Source organism: Drosophila arizonae, chromosome X (assembly GCF_054131065.1).
Source record: "Drosophila arizonae isolate 15081-1271.41 chromosome X, UAZ_ARI_1.0, whole genome shotgun sequence".
Classification (NCBI taxonomy): Eukaryota; Metazoa; Arthropoda; class Insecta; order Diptera; family Drosophilidae; genus Drosophila; species Drosophila arizonae.
The window spans coordinates 3,358,478-3,380,903 of NC_142927.1; the positions used below are offsets into that span (position 1 = coordinate 3,358,478).

Consider the following 22,426-nt stretch of genomic DNA (forward strand, 5'->3'; position numbering starts at 1 on the left):
AACAGAATATAACAATGTTGTATGTATATAACAACATATAACAATGTTGTATGAAAATGTATGCCTATGTGGCAACTTTGCCTTGTGGGGTTACCTTCTTAAGCTTCACATATTGAAATCATAGATTCACACACACACACACACACACACACACACACACACACACACACACACACACACACACACACACACACACACACACACACAAATATGTGACATGCCGTTCAATTCACCGTGATTCTGCCACGAATTCGCCGCATCTTATCATCGTACCTTTTCTTTTTACTTCCTTTGCTATACCCACGGCGAATTGACGCGTCACAGCTCACGAACAAACGTTGTCGCTGTTCGCCATCGCCGACGCCTTCAGTCGTTGTCGGTGTTTGAAACGAAGCGATTCATTTGCGGTGGTGGAGCGACGCAAAATGTTTGTGTCTTGTCGCACACATATAATATGTGTGGAATAGATGGTAGTGTGAGGATCTAAGGCGAGCAGCTACAGTGTGCCAATAATGAATGCGTACATAGAATTTTTCTTTGGAAGCGAATAAGACGTATATGTAGTAAGAAAGGTACCAGTGTTTTGATGCAGCTTTATTATTTTATGTATTAATCTTAATTTTCATTAAGATCTAGCTCTATATGTTGCTTAGTCTAGTAGTTATAACTAAAACTTAATAAATAGACACGTTTTCTCCATATCAGGAAGCATCATATATCGTCAAAAGCCAAGCTAATAGAAGTTTTAAAAGAGGAATGGGCAAAACTAAATAAGGATTACACAGAGAAATTAGTCTTATTAATGCAAAACCGACTAAAAGAGGTTATAATAAATAAAGGCTACCCTGTCTATCCTATATATATTTTTAGCGTAGCCTTTTTTTTTGATAACCTCTTTTAGTCGGTTTTAATGTACCAAAAATGAAATTTTTGTTAGTTTTTAAGACTAATTTAAAGCATTTAGTTTTACTCTACAAAGACTTTATTGGAGCCAAAAACGTGTCTTTTTATAAACTTTTAGTTTCAACTACTAGACTAAGCACTAGTTCTAATTCTAATTCTTTTTGTAAATTAAGATTAATATATAAATTAATAAACATTGGTACCTTTCTTATTACATATACATATATGTCTTATTCGCTCCCAAAGAAAAAAGTTGCTGCTGTACGAAAACATTTTTGTTACACTGTAAGCTCAGCGGGCTGTCGTCATCATAAAATGTGACGTTTGTGGCAAGTATAGTACAGTGGACCCTTGGTGGGTGCCAAAGGTGCCTTGGTTAACGAACATTTCGCACAACGAACACATTTTTTATTTTGGAAAAATACGTTTCGCTTAACGAACAATATTTTGCATAGCGACCAATAAAAAGTAGATGCTGGAACAAATTGTATTCGTTAACCGAGGGTCCACTGTACATATTCGTAGTCAGTAAAAAAAAGCTGACTTGCCGTTTTCTTTGCGGGCTGCCCTTTCTGTTCGTTAGCTTTGGAATGGGAGAATTGGATTAAAGCAAATGAATTTGATCGGCGACAACTTTATAATGTTTGAAGAAATACTATTGAATGCATTGGGTTATCATTAACCCATAGAGCCAATTGGCACGTTCTTTCAATTTTAATATAACTTCCGTCCAGTTGGGTAAACAAAGTTTCTATCCAACATAATTCAACAATTAAACGCATCAATAACCATTTCTAATAGGAAGAATCAGTAAGATGTAAGCCTCCCATAAATACATTTTGAGTTTGGGTTCTTTTTAGAGCTAACAAAACAGGTTTATTTATAATTTATTTATATATATATGTATATAGAAAGGCACTACCTTGTATCTCTCACTTAAGACTATGTTAATTTTTTACAAAAATTATAAAATCAATAGTATTACACACATAAAAAAAAAAATTTTTTTTTTTTATAATTAAAGTAATCATAATAATAATAAAAAAAAATATTAGAAGCACTTTCACAAATAGATTTATCTCTTTTTCGCGATCTGATGTTACGTCGGAGGCGGAGGCGGAGGTAAGATCTCCATAATACTACAGTCTGCTGCTCTCGGCGCCATTGTGACTTGGCTGAATCGATTGTGACTTCTCGTAGCCATTGCCATTGGACAATTGCAGATGCTGCGGCAGCTGGGCAGGGCGGCCATTCGAGGGCAGGGTCTCATCCACGCTGAACACGGAGTTGTCATGGCCGTGCATATGACGTGCGTTCAGGATGGTATCCGGGTGCGTCTTCTGTGATTCCTGCTCGTTGGAACTGGGCTTCGCTTTGCCATCCAGCAGGAAACAGGTGATCAGGAAAAGTATAGAGCCTAATGGGATTGGAATAAGGAACACCATATAAATCAGTTGGGCATTAATAGACTGTGCAGTATTTATATCAAGTGTGTCGGGCCAACATGCCTAACAGCTGACGTAGCACTTGCGTTACATGATGATGTCAGTTCTTATCTAACTATTTTCTTGTTTACTTTATTGTATAAAATTTCCTACTAATTTGAGATTAGTATACATATTTAGCTTAGGAAGTCAAGTCGAGCAATGAACAAATACTTACTGATGCCATAGAAGCCCGCATAGAAGATCATGATGGAGCCGCGGTATCCGATGACCTTGGCCACTGGATCCACCAGAATGGGCAAATTGCCGCCAATGTTGTTCATGACGAAGAGGAAGACGCCGATTGTTGAGGAGCGCACGCGCAACGGGACAATCTCAACGACAATTGCGAACACGATGCCGAACCACATTTCGGCAAAGAAGTAGCTCAGGCCGAGTGTAATCATCGCCCACAGAGGCTCGAAGTAGACCGAGCCGAAGGCGGGCAGCGTGGCTATCAACTGGCTGATGGCCAGGACAAAGGCTCGCGAACGTATGCCCATTTTGGCGACTATCTTATCGGAGACGACGCCACCGACGACAACGCCCACGCTGCCAATGCCAATGGTGACAGCGAAGAGCCACCAGCCGAGATCCACGTCGGGGAAGTAGGTGTTGTAGTACAGATCGGCATTGTAGGCAAAGGTCATGCCACCACTGTGACGTATGGAGGCGGCTATCATCAGCATAATCATGGCGGGACTCTTGATGACCTGCCAGAGGGAAACGGGTTTGCCGCTCGCTGTGGTTCGATCGCCCTCGCCAATCGATTTGCGTTCCGGTTCCCGCAGGGTAGTGCCCGTGAGTCCGGCGACAATAATCGTTAGCACTCCGGCACCCAAGTAGCACATACGCCAGCCCATATCGAAGAAGTTCAGCTTGGTGATGTAGCGACCGACGGGGAAGGCAATGCCGTAGCCGCCATAGATGCCCCAATTGAAGATGGCCATGACCAAGGCACGTTTGTTCTCCGGAAAGATGTCGGACATGATGCCTGTGGCCAGAGGATTACACCCGGACTCACCCGCCGCCATTACCATGCGAAGCAGCACCAAGTGCCAATACTCCTTGACGGTGCCCTGCAGCAGAATCGCAACGCCAAAGATCACAGTGCAAACTGTCAGCATTTTTACTCGATTGTATTTATCAGCCGCAAAGCCCATGAACACGCCGGCAATGGTGAAGACCAATATGAAGGTGGGCCCGGCCAGAATCTGATAATCGATGCCCAGTCCATTGTAGTTCCACTCGCAGTAGCCCGTTCCGTTCATATCCAGCGAATAGCAACTGCTCTCGTTCTTAACATCCGAGCACTGGGTCATCAGTTCGTGCCTGGTGAACATACTGTTATTCTGCTGGCAGGCATGATCTCCATAGTCCAGCTCAATAGCCGTCTGCTTGGACGTGACGCCGATCAGATAGTGACCCAGCTCGCCTAGGATGTAGCCGATAGTGAGTATGCCTAGGACATAGCTGCTGTAGAAGCCGCTCAGCTTATTCAAAATTGGTATCATCCTGTGGCTGTTTTATCTGTGGATAGAGCAGAGTAGACAACACATTCATTAAGTTGGTGATTTCTCATTTTTGGCAATTTGATAGATCGAGTATAGAATCCATATGTGAGTCTTAAGAAGGATCTAAGCAACTTGGAGACATGGAAACCCAAGGATCACATGCTCCAAAAATCTGAGCATATTTGAGCTTAGCAGCTAAGATCCAATGTAAAGCTAAAGCTAGCAGCTGTGAGCCCTGGGGTAGGTATTCAAGGACATAAAGACTTTGGAGTGTTTGGAGTATAAGTATAATTTGATGTAAGGAGCTGAGGACTTCAACATCTGAAGATTTAATGACTTAATAGCTTAAGAACCCTAAGACCATAAGAATTAAGCAATTTTTTTTATTCTCATAACTTTATAAGCTTAGTCAATGGATACTAAATGACTTAAGAGCAACCTTTTACAACTTTGGGCTACAATCACCTTATGACCTAGGGAATTAAGGACTTTTGAACACAAGTCCTCAAGCATCATAAGTCCAAGGAATTTAAGGAACCGAGTTCCTGCAAAACTTAGCATATTCTACTCGCTCTTGTTCTTGTATCACCTTTGTAAATAGAAAAGTTCTGTAGGCCCACTCATTTCTGTTTGCGAACTAGCCCTCTCTCTATTATCTAAACAAAAACTTGGCCTAGGTTACGTTTCTGTTTTTCCACGGTTTTCCCATTAGTCCAGCGCGATAAATCAAACACTTGATAAGAATTTGAATTGAATCTGAATACCCGGTATTTGCCTTGCCTGTCAGACCAGCATGTTCTTGAGGCTGCGCTAGCTGTGCGAAACATTATTTCAATAGAATGATAAGCAAGCGGGAGTTAATTACAATCTGTCGAGCTGTCTCGCCGACAAGTGTGCAGAACAAATTATAATTAAAGCCTTGCGACTCGATATTCGACGTGATAAACGATCCGTTCGGTTGTTCATATATTTATTGATCTCGAAAGGCTGCTGAAAAGAGCGTGACTTGAATAATGCCCGAATGGAAGTGAAAGTGAAGTCGTTTACGAGCAACGGCCTGGGAACGTAAGCTGTGTTTGACCTATATATAAATATATATATTATATAAATGTATATATACATATATGTATATATATATATCAATTCAACCAATTCAGGGTATATTAAATAACTCAAAGACTTTTGTGCAAGCTTTTAAGCTTAGCTTGGAAAACTTGCGAAGTTCTGCATAAAGCACAAAGTTTGCAAGTTTAAGCTTGTGGGCTGAGCTTTTATGATGAGCTTTAAAAGTTGGCGTAGTTTAAGTAAACTAGCTGAAGGCGATTACCGAGCACACGAAGATAACAATGATAAATAGGCTTATGAATATGAAGCTCAGCTGTGAAATATGTTAATAGAACTCCTTATACAAAACCTCCATTAACAGAATGTCGTTTATAAGCATGTATATACATATATCCATTCAATCACAAGATAATAAGTAAGAAAGCTGTAGTCGAGACTGTTCGACTACGAGATCCCCCGAACTTCGAGCAACTGATATTTCAATAATTCTTTGCGTCTTTATGCTCACACAAGAAACACACACACACACACACTCACAGACACATATAGGCACGCACGCTTACTATAGGTACTTAATTGCTTGATAACTTTTCTTGTGGATGTACTTTCTTCATGAAATTAGATAGATTGTTATTGTATCATTAAAATTCGTGTATTTGTCAAAGCACAACTCTCTAGTATTTGAAATAGGCCTTTTACAAATTTAGTGATGAGGGTGTGGATATAGGGGTGGGGGGTAAATTATAACAAAAATCTAAATTCTATAAAATACGCATGAATTTACATATAAAATTTGGCGATTCTAGCTCTAAAGATATTAGAGATATAATTAAATAGCACATTTTCAATAATGTTTTTATTCGATAAAAAATAACAAGAAGACATCGATTTTTGGAGATAAACTTGATATCCGCGCTATATATACGGACATTTGAAAAATAAAATTCCCTGATTTCCCATTTTCAATGGGTATGGTATAAAGAAATATTGTTTATATGCATTTATAGGTCTTAGTATATCTAGGTCATTGTTTAAGTAGATCTCTGTTCGTAATGGAGGTCACAGCCAATTTTCATTTTGCCCCGCCCACTGGGCGCACTGGACGTGAGCATTACACTTTAAGCTAATCTGTCAAGAAGGCCATCAGCTGTAAGGCACTTGTCCATTTTGATCGGGTAATAGCTATAAAACAATCACGCTCCCCAAATAAGAGTCACTCTATAGCCTTGACATTATATCCGAGAGTAGTATTTGTAGTAGTAGTAGTATACTCGTATATGTATATTTAAGCTCTTGAGTGTCTAGTTTCTATTGGTAAAGATATAGCAATTGCGGATTTACCACGTGCTTCGTATATACCGAAGACGACTCGAGCAGACGTGTGAATATTTCAGACATCGAGTCTACGCCTTGTCAGACTGAAGAGACAATGGAACAGGCAGATGGACATACGATCCGATGATGGATGGACGTACGATGATGCAGATGGATTAACAGGGAAAAGAGACAGAGGAATAAATAGAAGCATGAGCAGACAAACTAACGAACTGCCAAATATACGTGTATGCAGATATTGCTAACTGGGCGAGCTTCCTATTGGTCCTTTAAAAGTTTGTTAGCCCCCACATAGGCTAAACTCAATTTGAACTCTGAACAGAAAACAAAACCTGACTTAAACAGAGAGATAAATAATAAATAATAGCTAAATAGTTTCCTGTTTCAAATATTTTTGACTGTACTTCATACATACATACATAGACAACATATTTATATACATATTTCTATGATATACTATATATTTAGTCATTTGTTTGATCAGAATTGTGAAAGGTGTGTGCGGCATTCGTATGGGGTTCTACTTGAAGGCATTAAACAAAGCAACGTTTATGATTTATGAGTCGGAAGTTTGTTAATCTCCACACAAAGACCCAATAAGGAAAATACGAAATAGGAAATACCCTGTGGGCCAATAAAAAAAAAAAAAAACAAAAAACAAAAACAATTGTATAATGAATTTGATTTCAAGTGAAATGCATATATTACTCTTGTATACCTTGAAATACCCTGTAAATAGCTCTAAGTGCTTTGTAGAGTCTAGAATGTTGTTTGGTTCTTGTTTATTTTCTTATATCCCCAATCGAATTTTGTATCGAATTTTGTATATATGTATATTGCTTGGTCATACCCCATACTGGTCTGTTTCTGTACAGGGTATCGTTTGTAAACTCTGCATAGTTCAATGCCAAGGCTAAGTCCGTCAATAAAACAAAACGCCCCTTCAAAGTATTTCGCTTTCTGCCAAATGCTGTCCAAATCAATTCTCATTTATGCCATTAAGACAACTGCAAACAGATTTACACAAATACACACACATGCACACATACACAGGCGACAGCCAAATTTATGTCTAAAGAATTTACTTTTTATACTCGCTCGCCTTTTTTGGCTCTTTTTTTTTTTTTTTTTGCGGTGGACTTTAATCAATCAAGTTGTTTGGCTAATTTGCCTGCCATGTTGTCGGTATCTCTCGGATGCAAGCAACAAAATGTATCTGTAGACGAAGTAGTGGAAGGCGAGAAAAAAAGTATCTTTTACATTTAGCCGCTGCTGATTGACTGCTGCCAAGGTCGACAAAGGGCAAAGACGAAGGAACGAAATGAACGGCTAATCGCAAAGTGTATCTGGGCATCGACACGGCCATTTTTGCTGTGTAGCTCAGCTATGCTAAGTGTATCTATCAGATACACAGACAAAGATACCTAGACACATAGACGTTAAGAATGCGGATGCTGAGCGGAGCGACAACCAAGTCCATTGGCCAAGATTTTGAGCATAGTTTTTGATTAGCCTCGCCGCACAACGAGCATCTGAAACAAAGTCAGCTGTAACGCAATTGTCATTGAAATTTTGTCTCTTTAATGGGTCTTACCCAAAAACAAAGTGTTTAACAATCTTTAGCGAAATACCCGTTTCGATTAGCTCATAAATACGCTAAGCTCTTTTTAAGTTCGTCCACGCGCGCGCGCTCACCTAGTCACATGATAAACGTCTGAAGAGTGGACGCTCTAGCACGGTTCGTGTACCCTCCTCAACTAATGCCATGCGGGCATTACTGAGGGGTAATATCGAATCATATCTAAACAGGTTTCGCAACCGTTTTTTGAAGCGCATTTGAAGTCTCTATTGTTTCTTTTAAAGAAACTCTAACTTTAACTTGCAGCTTAACTGGTTCATTGTAAATTTAACGGTTTTTGACTCTTCAAGTATCTATAAGGTTATCTGACAAAAATCTTGACAAAGTCAAGCTACCCCATGGCTATCAGAGGTATGACATGGCGTGTGGCATTACAAGCTGTCAAGTTTCAATGTCAAGACTGCAGCCAACTCCAGATCAGCAGTGTTTCCAGGTTTTGAGACATAAAAATAGCAAAATCGTCTCTAAAAAATAGCTGAAAATAGCTAAACAAATTTTAAAATAGCTTACAAAATAGCTGAAACCTTTTATTTTTAAATGTTATTTAATAATGTTACAATTTGGTCCACATCCAAATCATCATCAGAATTATATTTTTGATTAACTGGAATCATGTTTAAATGGAATCATGGAAAATGTTTAAATTTTTTGCCCAAAGGCGCCAACCGCAGTTTTATGTTTTTTTGTCGCGGCATGCATTTTAATATCGTGCAGTTTGGCAAAAACACTGCATTTGCAGTATATACAATACGCCCGCCTGTTGTCTGACTCATCCTCCTTAATCCAATTCTTAAATTCGGTGATTGTTTTCCAGGAATCACGAAATTTCTGCTTATATTTTTTATCCATCACATACAATTAATGCCAAGAAGCGCGCCAAGAAGAATTAGCGTTGGTGTAAATTCACAACTGATAGTATAAGTACGATAAAGTCGTGGTGGTAGTATCGCGCAGATCATTACGTACAATTTGGGACTTAATCGAAAAATGTTTTTTTTTTTTTTTGGCTTTAAATACTAAAATCAAATTCAAAATATTCGTTTGTAAAATAGCTAAATTTATAGCTAATAGCATTTTCAAAATTTTCATAGCTTTTAGGGTTCAAAAATAGCTAAAAATGCTATTAAATAGCTAATCTGGCAACACTGCAGATCAGCCCGCGAATCAGTGTGACTCGCCGCGCTTGCCAATTCGCCGCGTTTGGCTTTCTTTGCCAAGGCCAAGCGCAGCTGCTTGTTGCGTGTGCAGTTATGCATGCGCCGCAGCGAACTTGATTTTCAAATGCATTCAAGCGTTAAATGTTAATGTTCATGTTAAATGCTAGTGTTAAATTTATTCCTCAGCTAATTTCATAGCTAGCCGTTTGACTGCTGTGATTTTGTGGAGTGGACAAGGGAAGTTAGTCGGGCATTTGAATGCAGTTTGATTTGTATACCCTACATCTCGTGGCGGAAAACTCTTTATATATATATTCATCTCTGTCATTTCAATAGATTTTACAATCGCTCAAAATCGATATTTCAGCTTGGTCAAGCTTCAAGACTATCGAAGTTAAGTTACATTATATATACTTCCCATTAAGCAACAGTTAAGTAACCCCCATAACTGATTAAATTGATCGACTAGAGCAGTCTTAGTTCGCAAAGGAGCTCGCACTTGGGTCTTACAATGTAAACAATTGTAACTCAAATTGTAATTAGAATTGCTTAAGCCTAACTCGATTTTAATATTCCACTTGGCATAGCATTTGCATTTAATTAGCTTCCACTTTAATTAATAATGTATTTTTTATGCAATTTTTATATCATATCATTAATTAAGATTTCTTTTTACATAAATTCTATTCTGTAATTGTTGTTCAGCACACTCCAAGCATAAAAATCCTAATTACTACATATTTACATAAAAAGACACTAAGTAGCAATAAAATTTTATTAGCCTGAGTTTTTAGTAGGCGCAGACAGTTTATAGACCATTTGGAGTAGTTTACAACTAACTAAAATAGTTGTTAACTCATTTTATGAGAGGGAAACAGAGCTGGCTTAATGTATAATAAAAAATTATTGGTTCAAATCAGAATGAGATATATTTCATATTCATAGTAGTCCAAATTCAATTATGTTTGTCATTAATTTTTGCCTTTTCATAAGAAATTGCGTTATCGATAAGTATCGATAAATTGAGTACATTTCTAAATTTATCCCAAGCTAAGCACAACTGTTTTGGAATTTATTAACAGTACATAAGTCGAAGTCTAGCCATATCTTAGTCTAATATTTTTCGCGGAATGTTGATTTGTTCTCGGCTCGATTAATCGACGATGTATCTGATATATCCGGTCAACATTCGCCCACAGCTGAGCCGCACGCAATGCCACATACAATAGCCCCAAGCCGAGTCAAGTGAAGTCAAGTCATGCGCGCCAATTGTGAGACTGGGCAAATTTAGATGAATGTCTAATCGTGACAAGATTGGACCAAGTGCACGGATACGGACATAGCTCAGCGACCAATGCATTCTATTCTGAAAGCCCAAACAAGTTCATAGATATATATATTTAGTTAGTCTGAAGGCGAAAGCAAACGCATAAAGCATTCACTTTCACTATCAATTAATACCCTGTAATATCGTAGCTAGCGGGTTGATATAAACGTACATGGAAATTATTAAAAATATTGTAATATTATACTGAACTGCCTGGAAATTTCTATTTTATCTAAAAATTTAGAATTTTGTTTCAGTTTTGATTTCTAACTATTTCTTATCTAGATGGATAGATATCTATATATTTAAAATGCTGCGTATTTTTACTCTGTATTTTTACATCTCCTCTGATCTAATCTAATCGAAGCTACCTACTTCAATTCTTCAGTGACTTCAAGTCCAGCTCTAGAAATTCTATAGCTATAGCTAGCTGTAGATCTCTGACTGGATCTTAGTATTGCTAGGGCAAACAATCTGTAACCTACTTTATATATGTTTGTTCTTCTCTTAGTCTAGTATCTAGAACATTGGACTCAGCCCTATAATGAGCTTTTTCTACTTTCTTAAAGCTTTGTTTTTCCTCACTCAATACTTTTTTCTGCTCTCTGTACATTTCTCTATAAGTTGTTATTTAGCTATTTTTCTGTTTCTTTGTAACATCTTGGTCTATGTAATTCATACATCAAGCGGAAGTTTTCACTCCATAAGCTTTACATTTCTGATCTAAAACCGAAGCATGTAAAAACTTTGCATTTAAGTTTTTTTTTTTTTTTTTTTCTGCTGTGCCTCGTGTATTTTCTGCCCTTTATCAACATTCTTTCTATATGCTACGTCTAGAATTATGGCATTTGCTACTTCTGCCTCATCATCTTCTATAAACTAGAACCACAAGATAACTGTAGATGCCAATCTCTAAATTTCCCAGCGTCTCTCAGTTTTAGACAGCCAGAACTGGCTATTGGTCGGTTTTCCCCATATAAAATCACGCTGCCTATATATGTATATGTATATCACTTATATTATTCATATTTATCTCACACACTTCGCTGAGTCACGCTCGCATCTGGTCAACGTCTAGCATTTCCTTCAGTCCACGCCCCATTCAGACGTTAATTGGGGCTTTTATTTTTTCGCTGTCTTTCGAAAAAACTTTAACCACATAGCGACTGTCGCTCAGACGGGGCGATTAGCTCAACGTATTGCTTTATTAGCTTGGCTACAAAAATGTGCTAAGGCATTGATTCTGAACAAAGCTTCAGCAGCCCCTGCAGACCCCCCACCCCTGGGAGCTCCAGCGTAGCCACTGATCGGATTGTAACCGCAGTCAAGGTTAACCGGCGTCGGCTACTTAGCCATTGTATCAAGAGGTGGGCGGCTACACAGTAGTGTGAAGGGGGCAGAGGCGTGGCATGCTTAAGTAATGCGACAACGTTGCATGCAAATGCAAATATGCCGCAGTAGCAACAGCAACAGCAACAGCAACAGCAACAGCTACAGCTACAGCGGCAACAAATTACAATTGTAAATTCATATTTATTTCGTTACGTTCTGAAATTTGCTGCATTTTGCACGCCAGATGGCGCTCTGGCCAGTCTCGATCAGCTGCGCATAAATCTTTATTAAATCAGCGCGACAGACCAAAACGATGAGCAGGTGTCCCAGCGCCAATTAGCAGTCACTAAACAAGCCAACGGTCAATAATTAGCTTTGCGTGCGACAATTGCCTTGATCACCTGCGATCTAACCTGATGGCTAAGCACCTTAACCAACTGCCAATTGCTAACTGCCAAATGGCGGCTGTCAACTAACGACTGTCAAGTGCAGATCTATTCAAAGCAGCTCCGAAACAATAACAGTAGCTAGAGCAATCATAAATGTGCTCGGGCGTTGCTAGATCGCGAGCAGATTGCTAATTGATCGAGGCTTGGGTAGGACTCGTTTACAAATTGATCGTAAGTTGATCGATAGCAGATAAAGACCTGCTCGTACGTAAATTACAAGTAGATCACTAATTTGTTCATTAGCTGATCGCTACTGGAATGCAGCTCGATTAAGATCTGTCTACTTCAAGTCTACTTGATCGCCAGATGATCGGAACGTGAACGCCCAGTTACTCGAAACTAGTTCGGAAGTTCATTGCAAGCAGATCGAATCGATCAGTCTTATTGATCGCCGAATGAGTTAATCATCTTTTGTCGAGATTTGAACCATGATCTATAGTAGATAGCGAATTGGTTGCAACAAATTTGATCGAATTTTTGCTAGATTTTGGCCACAAGCTGAGTGGAGCTTGACTGATATTTGATCATAAGTTGATCGTAAGTTGATGCAGTCTATCAGACTGACCAGCTGATCTTTGGATTCTTATGAGTGCTTGATCACCTGTTAACCATAAATTGATCGTAGTTTACACTCTACTTGATCGTAAGATGATCGGAGAGTGAATTGATCACAATTCGAAAGTAAACTGATCTTACGACAGTAAGTGAACTGCGATTGGGTCTCAAATTGATCGCAAGTATGTCTCAAAGTGATTTTGAGATCATCAACTCTGACAGCTCGTTGATCTGTAGTTAATTTTGAATAGATAACAAAATGATCGCGGGATGATCGCCATGCTGATCTCTGATTCCTACACTGGTGTGGCCAGATCTGATCAGAAACAAATGATCGCGACTTGATCTCCGGCTCAGTTATTGTGCATGGTCAGTAACAGCTGGTTGTGTAACGAAAAAACAAAAACCGGAAAAAGCACCGATGTCAAGAAATAAGAAACAAATGTGTCATGGCCGCGTGCAGTTAGCTACATATGTCCGTACTTGAACCGCAGCTCGATCTGGTGCCTGATACCCGGCCATTTGACCATATTTGCATTATTCATTTACATATCCTATACAAGCTAAATCACTATCTGAACAGGTGTTAAATTCCATTATTAATTGATATATTATTAGGTTGTATTAGCTGAAAAAGAGGGCAGAAAGACTTGGGGCCATGGATAATAAGGCCTAAGGGATCTTTGATTCTTAGTGATCATTCGAATATTGTTCGAGCATAACTAATCTTATCTAAATTCAAATAAGTTCACTAAGCTGGAAACCAGTCTTAACCCTTTAGCTATAGTATAGCTAAAAACTAGTTTTCACAGATGACAAAACACCATTTGTATTTCCCTTATAGATATCTACAGGTTCTTAGCAAAATCTGCAACTTGTTTACACTCGTTCAAGCTGAGAAAATGGGGCATATTGGCTTCTAATGACTGGAGGCACTTTTAATGCTCATGGTAGGTCCATAAGATTTGCATAGCATCACTTTACTAGGGATCCCTCTGCTAGGGATCACTCTTTCTCTCTCTTTTTCATAACCTCACCTTTCATTGTGATAGAAGCACTGCTCTCTACCTTCCAGGCTGGCTAGAACAACTCGCCTGTTATCTGAACGCGTAGTAAAAAGTCAACGTTCCTAAATGATATGCAAACGCTAAATACATAGCTCTCAGCGATTATATATTAAGAGAGATCTGTGATTGTACATCTGGAGATTAGCCAACTTTAGAGTGAACCAGCTGGAGCACCAGATGTGCATAAATTGTGAATGAGTCGTGAACACGTGGCAACGCCAATATGCTAGTTAGATTGGAAACACTTACACACAGACACACATACTTAAACTGGTTTTATGTGTTAGCTAAAGTACATTTTATTTAAAGGGCGTTTAATTGTTTAAATGCTCGAGATTTGCATAAATTTCTAGTTAAGAATTGAGTCAGAAAACCCAGCCAAATGGCAAATCAACACAGAGAGAGTCAGAGAGAGAGAGAGAGAGAGAGAGGGTAAAGAAGGAGATCGGAATAGATAATGATGATACATTGGCAGCAAGAAACGCCAGTCATTCCCATCATTGAATATGTATTCATATATTTTGTTGAGTTCTAATCGCATCTCAAGTCGATCGAGTCGATCTTTCGTATATCTGTATAGCCCGAATTACGGGGCAATTACGACGTCTGTCCATGTTCCACAAATGCAAATCAAGACGATCGATAGGCAACAAAAACACAAGAATTCTAATGAATTTTCATAAAGCCAAATTCCGAATACTCTATGAATCTCTATGAATGAACTACAATTCGATTGTGAGTCGATTGATATTTCATTTTGAATTGATCAACTAATGAGCCTAGTTGATCTTGAAACTCAATTTAAATGAGGAAATAAATTATGGAAAAGAATATACTATATACTAAAATAATATACTGTAAGTATATATACTAGCAGACGTTATAATACTCTACCTATAGAAATCTTACGAAAAAAGTATATCTCTATATATTTATATATACAATACAGTTTGCTAAGTTTTGATAGTCAACACATGTGCGACATATATAAAGCTTAGTGATAAGCGCAGTCTTTTCGATGAGACTTTTTCTAGTCTACAGAGCATAAATAGCTCAAACATATACATATATGATATACAAAGGTATGTTCACCTGACATGCCATTGCATTGCTCTTCATGTGTCAAGTACTGAACAGCATGTGCCGAAATAGCTCAGTTGGGAGAGCGTTAGACTGAAGATCTAAAGGTCCCCGGTTCAATCCCGGGTTTCGGCAGGACTTCTTTTCTTTTTCGATTTTGTTAGTTTCCTTGAACTTGAAGTCTAAAAGCTGAACATTATACTATACCCTCTTCAACTATATACTGGTATAAAAAGCTTTCTTTTCTTTATTATTATAATCACCTATATCTACTCCAAGTTCTATAGCTCGAGCTCAAGCAGAGACTGAGTTCGCATAGGTCACATTAGCAGCTAAGGAAACTAGTGTACGAACTTCTTTACAAAGAAGTCGAGCACATTGGCTAGCAAAAAATACATTAATTACACTTAATTATAGTATGATTGCTTAGATCTAGCACTAAGCTTAGAATACAGATCCCATGGACTGCATCAAGTCGAACAGCTGCGCGAACGGGTCAATAAATTATCGGTAAATGCCATATATTATTGTGTATATGTATGTATATTGAGACATATACATTTACATATATATCTATATAGATATCATAATTAGGAATTCCAAACCGGATCGTAGCACCTGGTGGGTGAGTCGAGCTAACAACTAGACATCCAATTTTCTAATGAGCTGGATCATTATAGTTAACTACTGGGAAAAGTAAAAGGTTCGACTAATTGAATGTCACTTGATATCTCTCCGATCGCAATTACAGAGCCCAGCCGAGCCGACCTAAGCTGAGCCGTGAGGAATGCAGTTGCTGTCACTTTTTTTATTCATAACAATTTGTCAGCTCAATTAGAGCCTATAATCCAGATATTACATCTTACTAATCTAATTGTCTTTGCCTTTCTAATAAATCATCGCAATCATCTAAATGGAGAGCGCCTCTTTGTCATATATACATACATAAATACATACATATATCACCTGAATTTTAGTCTGAATCATCATTGCAGAGATTGAGTTTGATGTCATCGATATTGATATTCATATCGATCCTTGACATGATCAGAATTTTCCTTCCAAACGTAATTTGTACTCGATTAATATAGTTACTGTTATCGATAACCTGGACAACTATCTGCTGTTCTCGATTTCTATATAATTCTATTTATTGGCATGCATTTATAGTTTTTAATTGTCGATAAAAATCGATGTCTTGTTCTGTAAGACATTTCATGCCAATCAATCAAATGATACCGTCAATTATTGTTATCAATGCATCAATTATCACACGATTCTCAACTCTTCTGATTAGCAATTTAAAAATTAAGCCTGACTTTCACTTTACACAATGTTTTACAAAATTATAAATTATGAATCTAATGTTAATCAAATGCATTCACAGTTATGCAACGAGGCTGTGAAATCTCCACGTGTCGAGCTATCGATAAATTCGTGACGAGCCAACTTTGTTGCCCACCTCAATTACATCTTTCTTGTTACCATATAGAATTACTCTGTGTGAGTGTGGGTGTAAGAGCATCAACTTGAGTTTATTCACAGTTAAATTATCGAAATTTTTATAGACAAGTTTATGTATACCCGTTCATGAGGTGTTATAAAGAGTATATTGGTTGCTGAGAGTATCTGTAAGCTGTTTGTTTACATGGGTTATGATCTTGACTGTTTTTTAACAGATACTCCTCTAATGCTGTATTATCTATCTATCTATCTAAATCAAAAAACTTCAATTTTGTTAACCCAGAACGGGTATGATAAAGTCGTTCACATCCGTCTGCAATCTTCTTCGTAGTTGTTCCAATAAGTTTTCAGTCTTCTCTTTCATTATTCAGGTTTGCTTTTGTTTTTTTCCTACTTGTTTTTCGCAGCTTCCGCTGATAAGGCAGACGCTAGTCAATATTAGTTGAAATTTGTCAACTTTTTAGTAACGCCTTGTTTCCATATGATTGATTCTCGATCTTTGTCTCTCGTTATTAGTTTTTTCAGTTTTTTCTGTTTTTTTTTTTTTTTTGTTAACTATTTTTTGTTGACTTTTGATTTTGCTTTTGTTTTTGTTGCTTCTTTGCGAATGTTGTAAAGCCAATTGAACAAATTGCGTTTAGTTTTTATTTGTTCGTTTAAGTGCTTTTTCATATCGAGGCTGTACTGTTCCAATTGGACTTCCAATAAGATGGTGTCTCTCAATTCATTCCAATTCGCTTTTTCCTTTTGCTTAATTTTCATTACATTGGCTGAACCCATTGTAAAATGGCTTTATTATAATATTTGTACCAAACAGAAGGAGGCGTGGCCCTATAAAGTATGTATGTTCTTGATCAGGGCGACGAGCTGAGTTGAGCTGTCCGAACCAATTGGAGCTAGAGACTTCAAACTTATCTGATTAAATTAATGTTTTATTTAACCTTAGCACAGAACCCAAGTCTTGTCAACAAAAATTTTCCCGCATTCAAAATAAATTCAAAAACAATATAAATAAATATGAAATAGAACAAGTTCTAGACTCATTAACATATTTTTTCTACTCTTTGTAGTAATATACATACATACATATATGTATATTCGGAAATAAGTATATTGACCACAAATTTTATATACATATGTATATGCGTGTATATATTTATTTTATCATAAAAATTCCATATTTAAAAGCACAAAAAAAACTTTGCAAAATAAAGTTCTGTACAGCTTGTTCCAATGAACTTTTAGACTTTATTTGAAATTAGAGACAATATAAACAAATTTGAATTCGCCGTAAATGTATTTTCTAATTGGAATCTCTATCTGTGCTCTACAGATAGCAGCTCGCAACTCAATTTCTTGAATTGTAACTTGAATTTCGAGCTAGGCAGATGTGCTTCAGTTTGATCTTCAATTAGCTTTTAACGGTTCACTAGCTGAGCTTTTTTTATTTATTTTCTTTTCAATGTGTGCCTAACCTCAATTCTCGGCAAGTTTTTTAGCGTGATTAAAGATATATGTATATATGTATTTAAAACTTGGATTTTTTTTTACATATTATGCATAATAAATAGATTCTTACATGTTGTATATGGCTCTAGTTGATTTATTGTTGTTGTTCTTGTTGGCACTGACACACAAAAAAAAATGTTTTTAATTGTTTTTAAATGATTTTCAATTGAAACACAAACAAAACACGCAATCGAAATTAATGTTTTTATTTTCTTGCAGATTCTTTCACAATTTTCTTCAATGTCGCGAGCGCAGATAACGCGAACAAAAACAACAGGAAAAAAAAACAACTAACAATTTTTTAGTTGTAAAGCAAACAGAACACGCGAAAGATGAAGAACGGAAATTATTCAAAGTACGCCGCGTTCTTATTGCCTGTTGCCTGCCTGTCTGCCTGCTCTTTGGCCACGTCCAATTGGCTGCGTTTTGCAAACAGAACTAAAACGCGGCTTCGTTTGCCATCGGTTTTTAAAAAGGAAAATCGCGCCCAAGCCCAAGCGCTGATGTTGACGTTGACTTTGACGCTAGCGTCAACGTTGACGCAGTCGCTGTCGCTAACAATACAAAAAACCACATCAACAGCAACGGCAACAGCAACAACAACAACGATAACAGCTAACTAAAAATTTGCAAGCCAACGCCGCCGCCGCAGCAGCAACTGCGGCAGCCAGCACAACGAAACAAAGCGAAGAGCGAGCGGCGAAGAGAGCGTTTGTGCTTTTGTGTGCGCCGCTCTCTTAGTTCTCTTGTTGCTATTATTGTTGTTCTTCTCGCACTTTCTTGTGCTAGCCTGGCTATGCAGCGAAAAGCGCAACAAATAATTGCAAGAAAGGATTCGCCGTGAATTCTGCTCCTGAAAAAATAATAAGTTAATACAATAATTGCGAACAGAACACAAAATAAGTCCGTGCTGGTGACAAATACGTGCAGGTGGCCGAAACCGAAGCTCGTGTTAGGATCAATAACAATATTTCTCTTAATAGCCGAGAGATCGCAAAGATAAGCAAAAACAACACCCAACAACAAAATTGTGCAAATCGCAAGCATTAATTCTCAGGCGAAATGAATACGAAAACATTTTGAATTTCGGCTCAATTTGTTTGTTTTTTTTTTTTTTCGGATTGCATTTTGTTAGCTTTTTGTCAACTGCTCATAACGCAAACAAATTGCAAATTTATTAAAAAACAAAACCAAACAAATCAAAAATACAACAACAATTCAAAAAGGGAAAAAATGCAAAAACCAGTTCAATTTCGTAGACTGTGTAAAAACCACGCGCCATTGTCGTCACCTGCTCGTCGTAATTCCCCCATCTTAGCTTCAGATCAACAACAACAACAACTTCGGCTGAATCATCATCATCAGCAGCAGCATCGTCGTCATGATGCTCATTATTATGATGTTACTGTGATTTTTGATGTTTACGTATATGCAGTTGTTGATCGTGCTAACACGCCCATCCCCACCCCCTTCCTGCACAGTTAATCCATTGCTCGACTTTCGCAGAAGTCGTTAAAAATAACAAGCGGCATGCGGAGAAGTAGAAAACGTAAAAGGAAGCAGCCAAAGGCAATGCGAAGAATTGCAAATACCCTTGCAGGATAGTTTATGGTTCTAAGCAGTGAGCATCACTATTTCTGCACGTGTGTGGGTGTGAATAGTTGTGTATATGTGCACATGTGAATGTTGTGTATATTTCCTTAAAAATTTTGGTGTATGCTCTAAGGACTGCACGTGAAAGAGAGAGAGAAAGAGAGGGAGCTTAGCTCACTTGCAAAACGCTTAAATCGTCGCAATCCACATCGCCGAAATAGCTCAGTTGGGAGAGCGTTAGACTGAAGATCTAAAGGTCCCCGGTTCAATCCCGGGTTTCGGCAGGCAGCAATATTTTTTCCCAATTCTATTTTAAAATTTATATATACATATATACAAATATAAAAAAAAAAAAAAAAAAAAAAAAAAAAAAAAAAAAACATAAAATTTAGCCAAAAAAGTAAAATGGAAAAAACTAGTTCGCCTAGAGTCCAATGGACTCTAGCTGCTGTAGCGCACAGGTCCTGGTAATACCCAGCGCAAGGGCAAATCAAATCCAGTTTTTTTACTGCTCTCTGACGGATAATTTTGTTGTTTTGCTTCTTCCTATTCTTTTTAGAGGTGGAAGGAATGTACTTTAAATTGCAGCACTGTTAGCCCCTGACTTCAACTCCTACTCCGACTCCGAGTCTGACTCAAACAAAACTCTCAAGATCACCGACAAAAGGCAGAAAACTGGTTCCGAATGGACGAATCCACGTCTTTTATTTTCAACTTCTTTTTATAATTGTCTATTTTTTTGTGCAGGTGTTGGGAGGTTTTTGAGTGCTTTTCTTGAGCAGATCTTAAGCTAATTTGATTTGTATATTCTTATAGCATATTTATGTACATATATATTTGTAGCTTTAGTTGCGCTACGTGACGTCAAGAACGGAACCAGTTTGGTTCTAGGTGGGGCGTTGACGCTGTGGGTGGCTTTTGGTTGTAAGTTTTGGTTGAGCGATTTTCAAGGCAGAGCTCAAGCTGTTTCTATACTACAATACCTTCATATAGAATACCCTTACCCAGAGTCCAGTCCATTCAGAGATGAAGAGAAGCTATGAGGATGCATGATTGAAGAGGGGAGATAGCAGATGGAAGATGGAATGTGATAGATAAGAGATAATATATGAAAGATAGGACAGACGTAATACAAGATAGCAGATGGAACAATGAAGATGAAAGATAGAATATGTACGCTCAAAGATGGAAGATGGAATATAAAAGATAAAATTTGGTAGATGGAAAATGAAACGTAGAGGGTATATATAACATAATATATGGTAGATAGATGAGAGAAGACGGAAGATAGAAACTTGGGAAGATCATAGATTGACTATATATGTATATCGATAGTTATATATGATATACTTCATATATCTACATTATTATAAATAGTACACATACATATTTTTTTAAATTTATTAGTATTTTATTAAAAATCACCTAAAAGGTTTTATCTATTCCTCTTCTATCCTCTTTAGCGAGCTATTTGACACAATTAATCAGTTGTTATCTCCATCTTTGTCTCTCAATATCTCTGTTTCTCACTGTAAGTCTATCTCAGCTGCATTAAGTTGAACGCTTTAAACACCTGCATTTAGGCATGAATCATGAATCTGAAAAAGCATGTATATAATTACCCAAATATATATGTAAATATGAATGTATATATATACAGTCACGTATATATCTCTGGCCAACGATTCCATGATAATATTCTAGATATACATATATACACATATTTGATGATCCGTGAAGAGCTCGCCAATTATCGTTTCCTTGTCGAGGGTCGCTGCCAAGTAAGAGGAGGCTGGTCCATCCGTTGAACTCGTTTGGCTCAATGGTTATATCGATTGAGCATGGAACATTTCGGTCTCCAATCCTTTCCGCTTCACCTTAATAACAATTCAATTAGCCGAAGGAATTTTTAACGGGCGTAACCCCCAAATGCGCTAATAAATGACTAAAGCGTAACAGCAATAAAAAATTAAGCCAAAAAAAAATTTTTTAAACAAACTGCAAAAAACCGCAGAAATGGGTTCACTTTATTTCACAGTTCATCAATCGGATTTTGTTGTTGTCGGTCCTCTCTCTCCCTCACACACATTTTTAATTAGCTACATACGTCATTGAACTACTCTGCACTGTCAGGTAGGTATCCCACCTCATGACTCACTAAGCAAGTCGTTGCGTTTGGCGTCCGGAGCTCTCAGCGCCGAAATAGCTCAGTTGGGAGAGCGTTAGACTGAAGATCTAAAGGTCCCCGGTTCAATCCCGGGTTTCGGCAATACTAATTTTTTTTCATTTTATTTTTTATTATTTATTTTAATAATTTATATATTGTTCAAACATTTCCCACAACTTCCCTTAGTCAATAAAGCAAACATTTTTTTATTATTCGATCTATGCAGTTTTTATGTTTATTTAACTTTAATTTTTCCTTAAAAAACATTGCTTCTCTCACATAGAGCATCTCAACACAAAACGTTGCAATAAATGTTTTTCTTTTTTGTTTTTTGTTTTCTAGGCGCATTTTCTAAGGCTACAATTTGTGGCATGCGTTTGGAGCATGTGGCATGTGGTTGATTTCAATAAATTTTAATTTGTTATATTTATTTGTATTGCTTAATAAGTTGAGTGTACTTTCAAGTACTTAAGAGAGGGCATTATATTTATATTTCTTACTTCATAAACTTTGAACAGTTGAAACGGGCTTAACATAACGGCCGCTCGCTGCACGCTGTTAAGTTGAGCAGAGCTAGCGGCGAGCGAACGAGATGGCTAAAGAAACTGTTAAACTTAATGCAAGAAGAGAGCGCAACCAAGTGCATGTAAAACTACACAAAATGTATACATGATGTACATAAACTAAATGTAAATGCTATGTAAAAGTAAATGTTAAGGTAAATGTTTCGGTTATTTATATATATATGTGCTGCTGCTGCTGCTTGTGAGTAAAAGAACTTACAAA

General features: G+C 37.5%; 1 protein-coding gene and 3 non-coding genes across 4 annotated transcripts; 3 read left to right on the forward strand and 1 right to left on the reverse strand.

Moving 5' to 3' along the window:
- Positions 1-579: 579 nt before the first annotated feature.
- LOC108618920 (uncharacterized) lies at positions 580-18,329 on the reverse strand. Its single transcript, XM_018015144.2, has 3 exons — positions 17,951-18,329; positions 2,566-3,917; positions 580-2,320 (listed from the first exon to the last, which is right to left on the reverse strand). Exons 2-3 carry the CDS (start codon positions 3,899-3,901, stop codon positions 2,043-2,045), a joined length of 1,614 nt encoding a protein of 537 aa, XP_017870633.1. The 5' UTR covers positions 3,902-3,917; positions 17,951-18,329; the 3' UTR covers positions 580-2,042.
- On the forward strand, positions 14,970-15,042 carry TRNAF-GAA (transfer RNA phenylalanine (anticodon GAA)). The gene has a single exon. It is a non-coding gene; the product is annotated as a tRNA-Phe (tRNA).
- A 1,355-nt stretch (positions 18,330-19,684) lies between the features above and the next one.
- Positions 19,685-19,757, forward strand: TRNAF-GAA (transfer RNA phenylalanine (anticodon GAA)). The gene has a single exon. It is a non-coding gene; the product is annotated as a tRNA-Phe (tRNA).
- Positions 19,758-21,669: 1,912 nt separating this feature from the next.
- On the forward strand, positions 21,670-21,742 carry TRNAF-GAA (transfer RNA phenylalanine (anticodon GAA)). The gene has a single exon. It is a non-coding gene; the product is annotated as a tRNA-Phe (tRNA).
- The last annotated feature ends 684 nt before the right edge of the window (positions 21,743-22,426 follow it).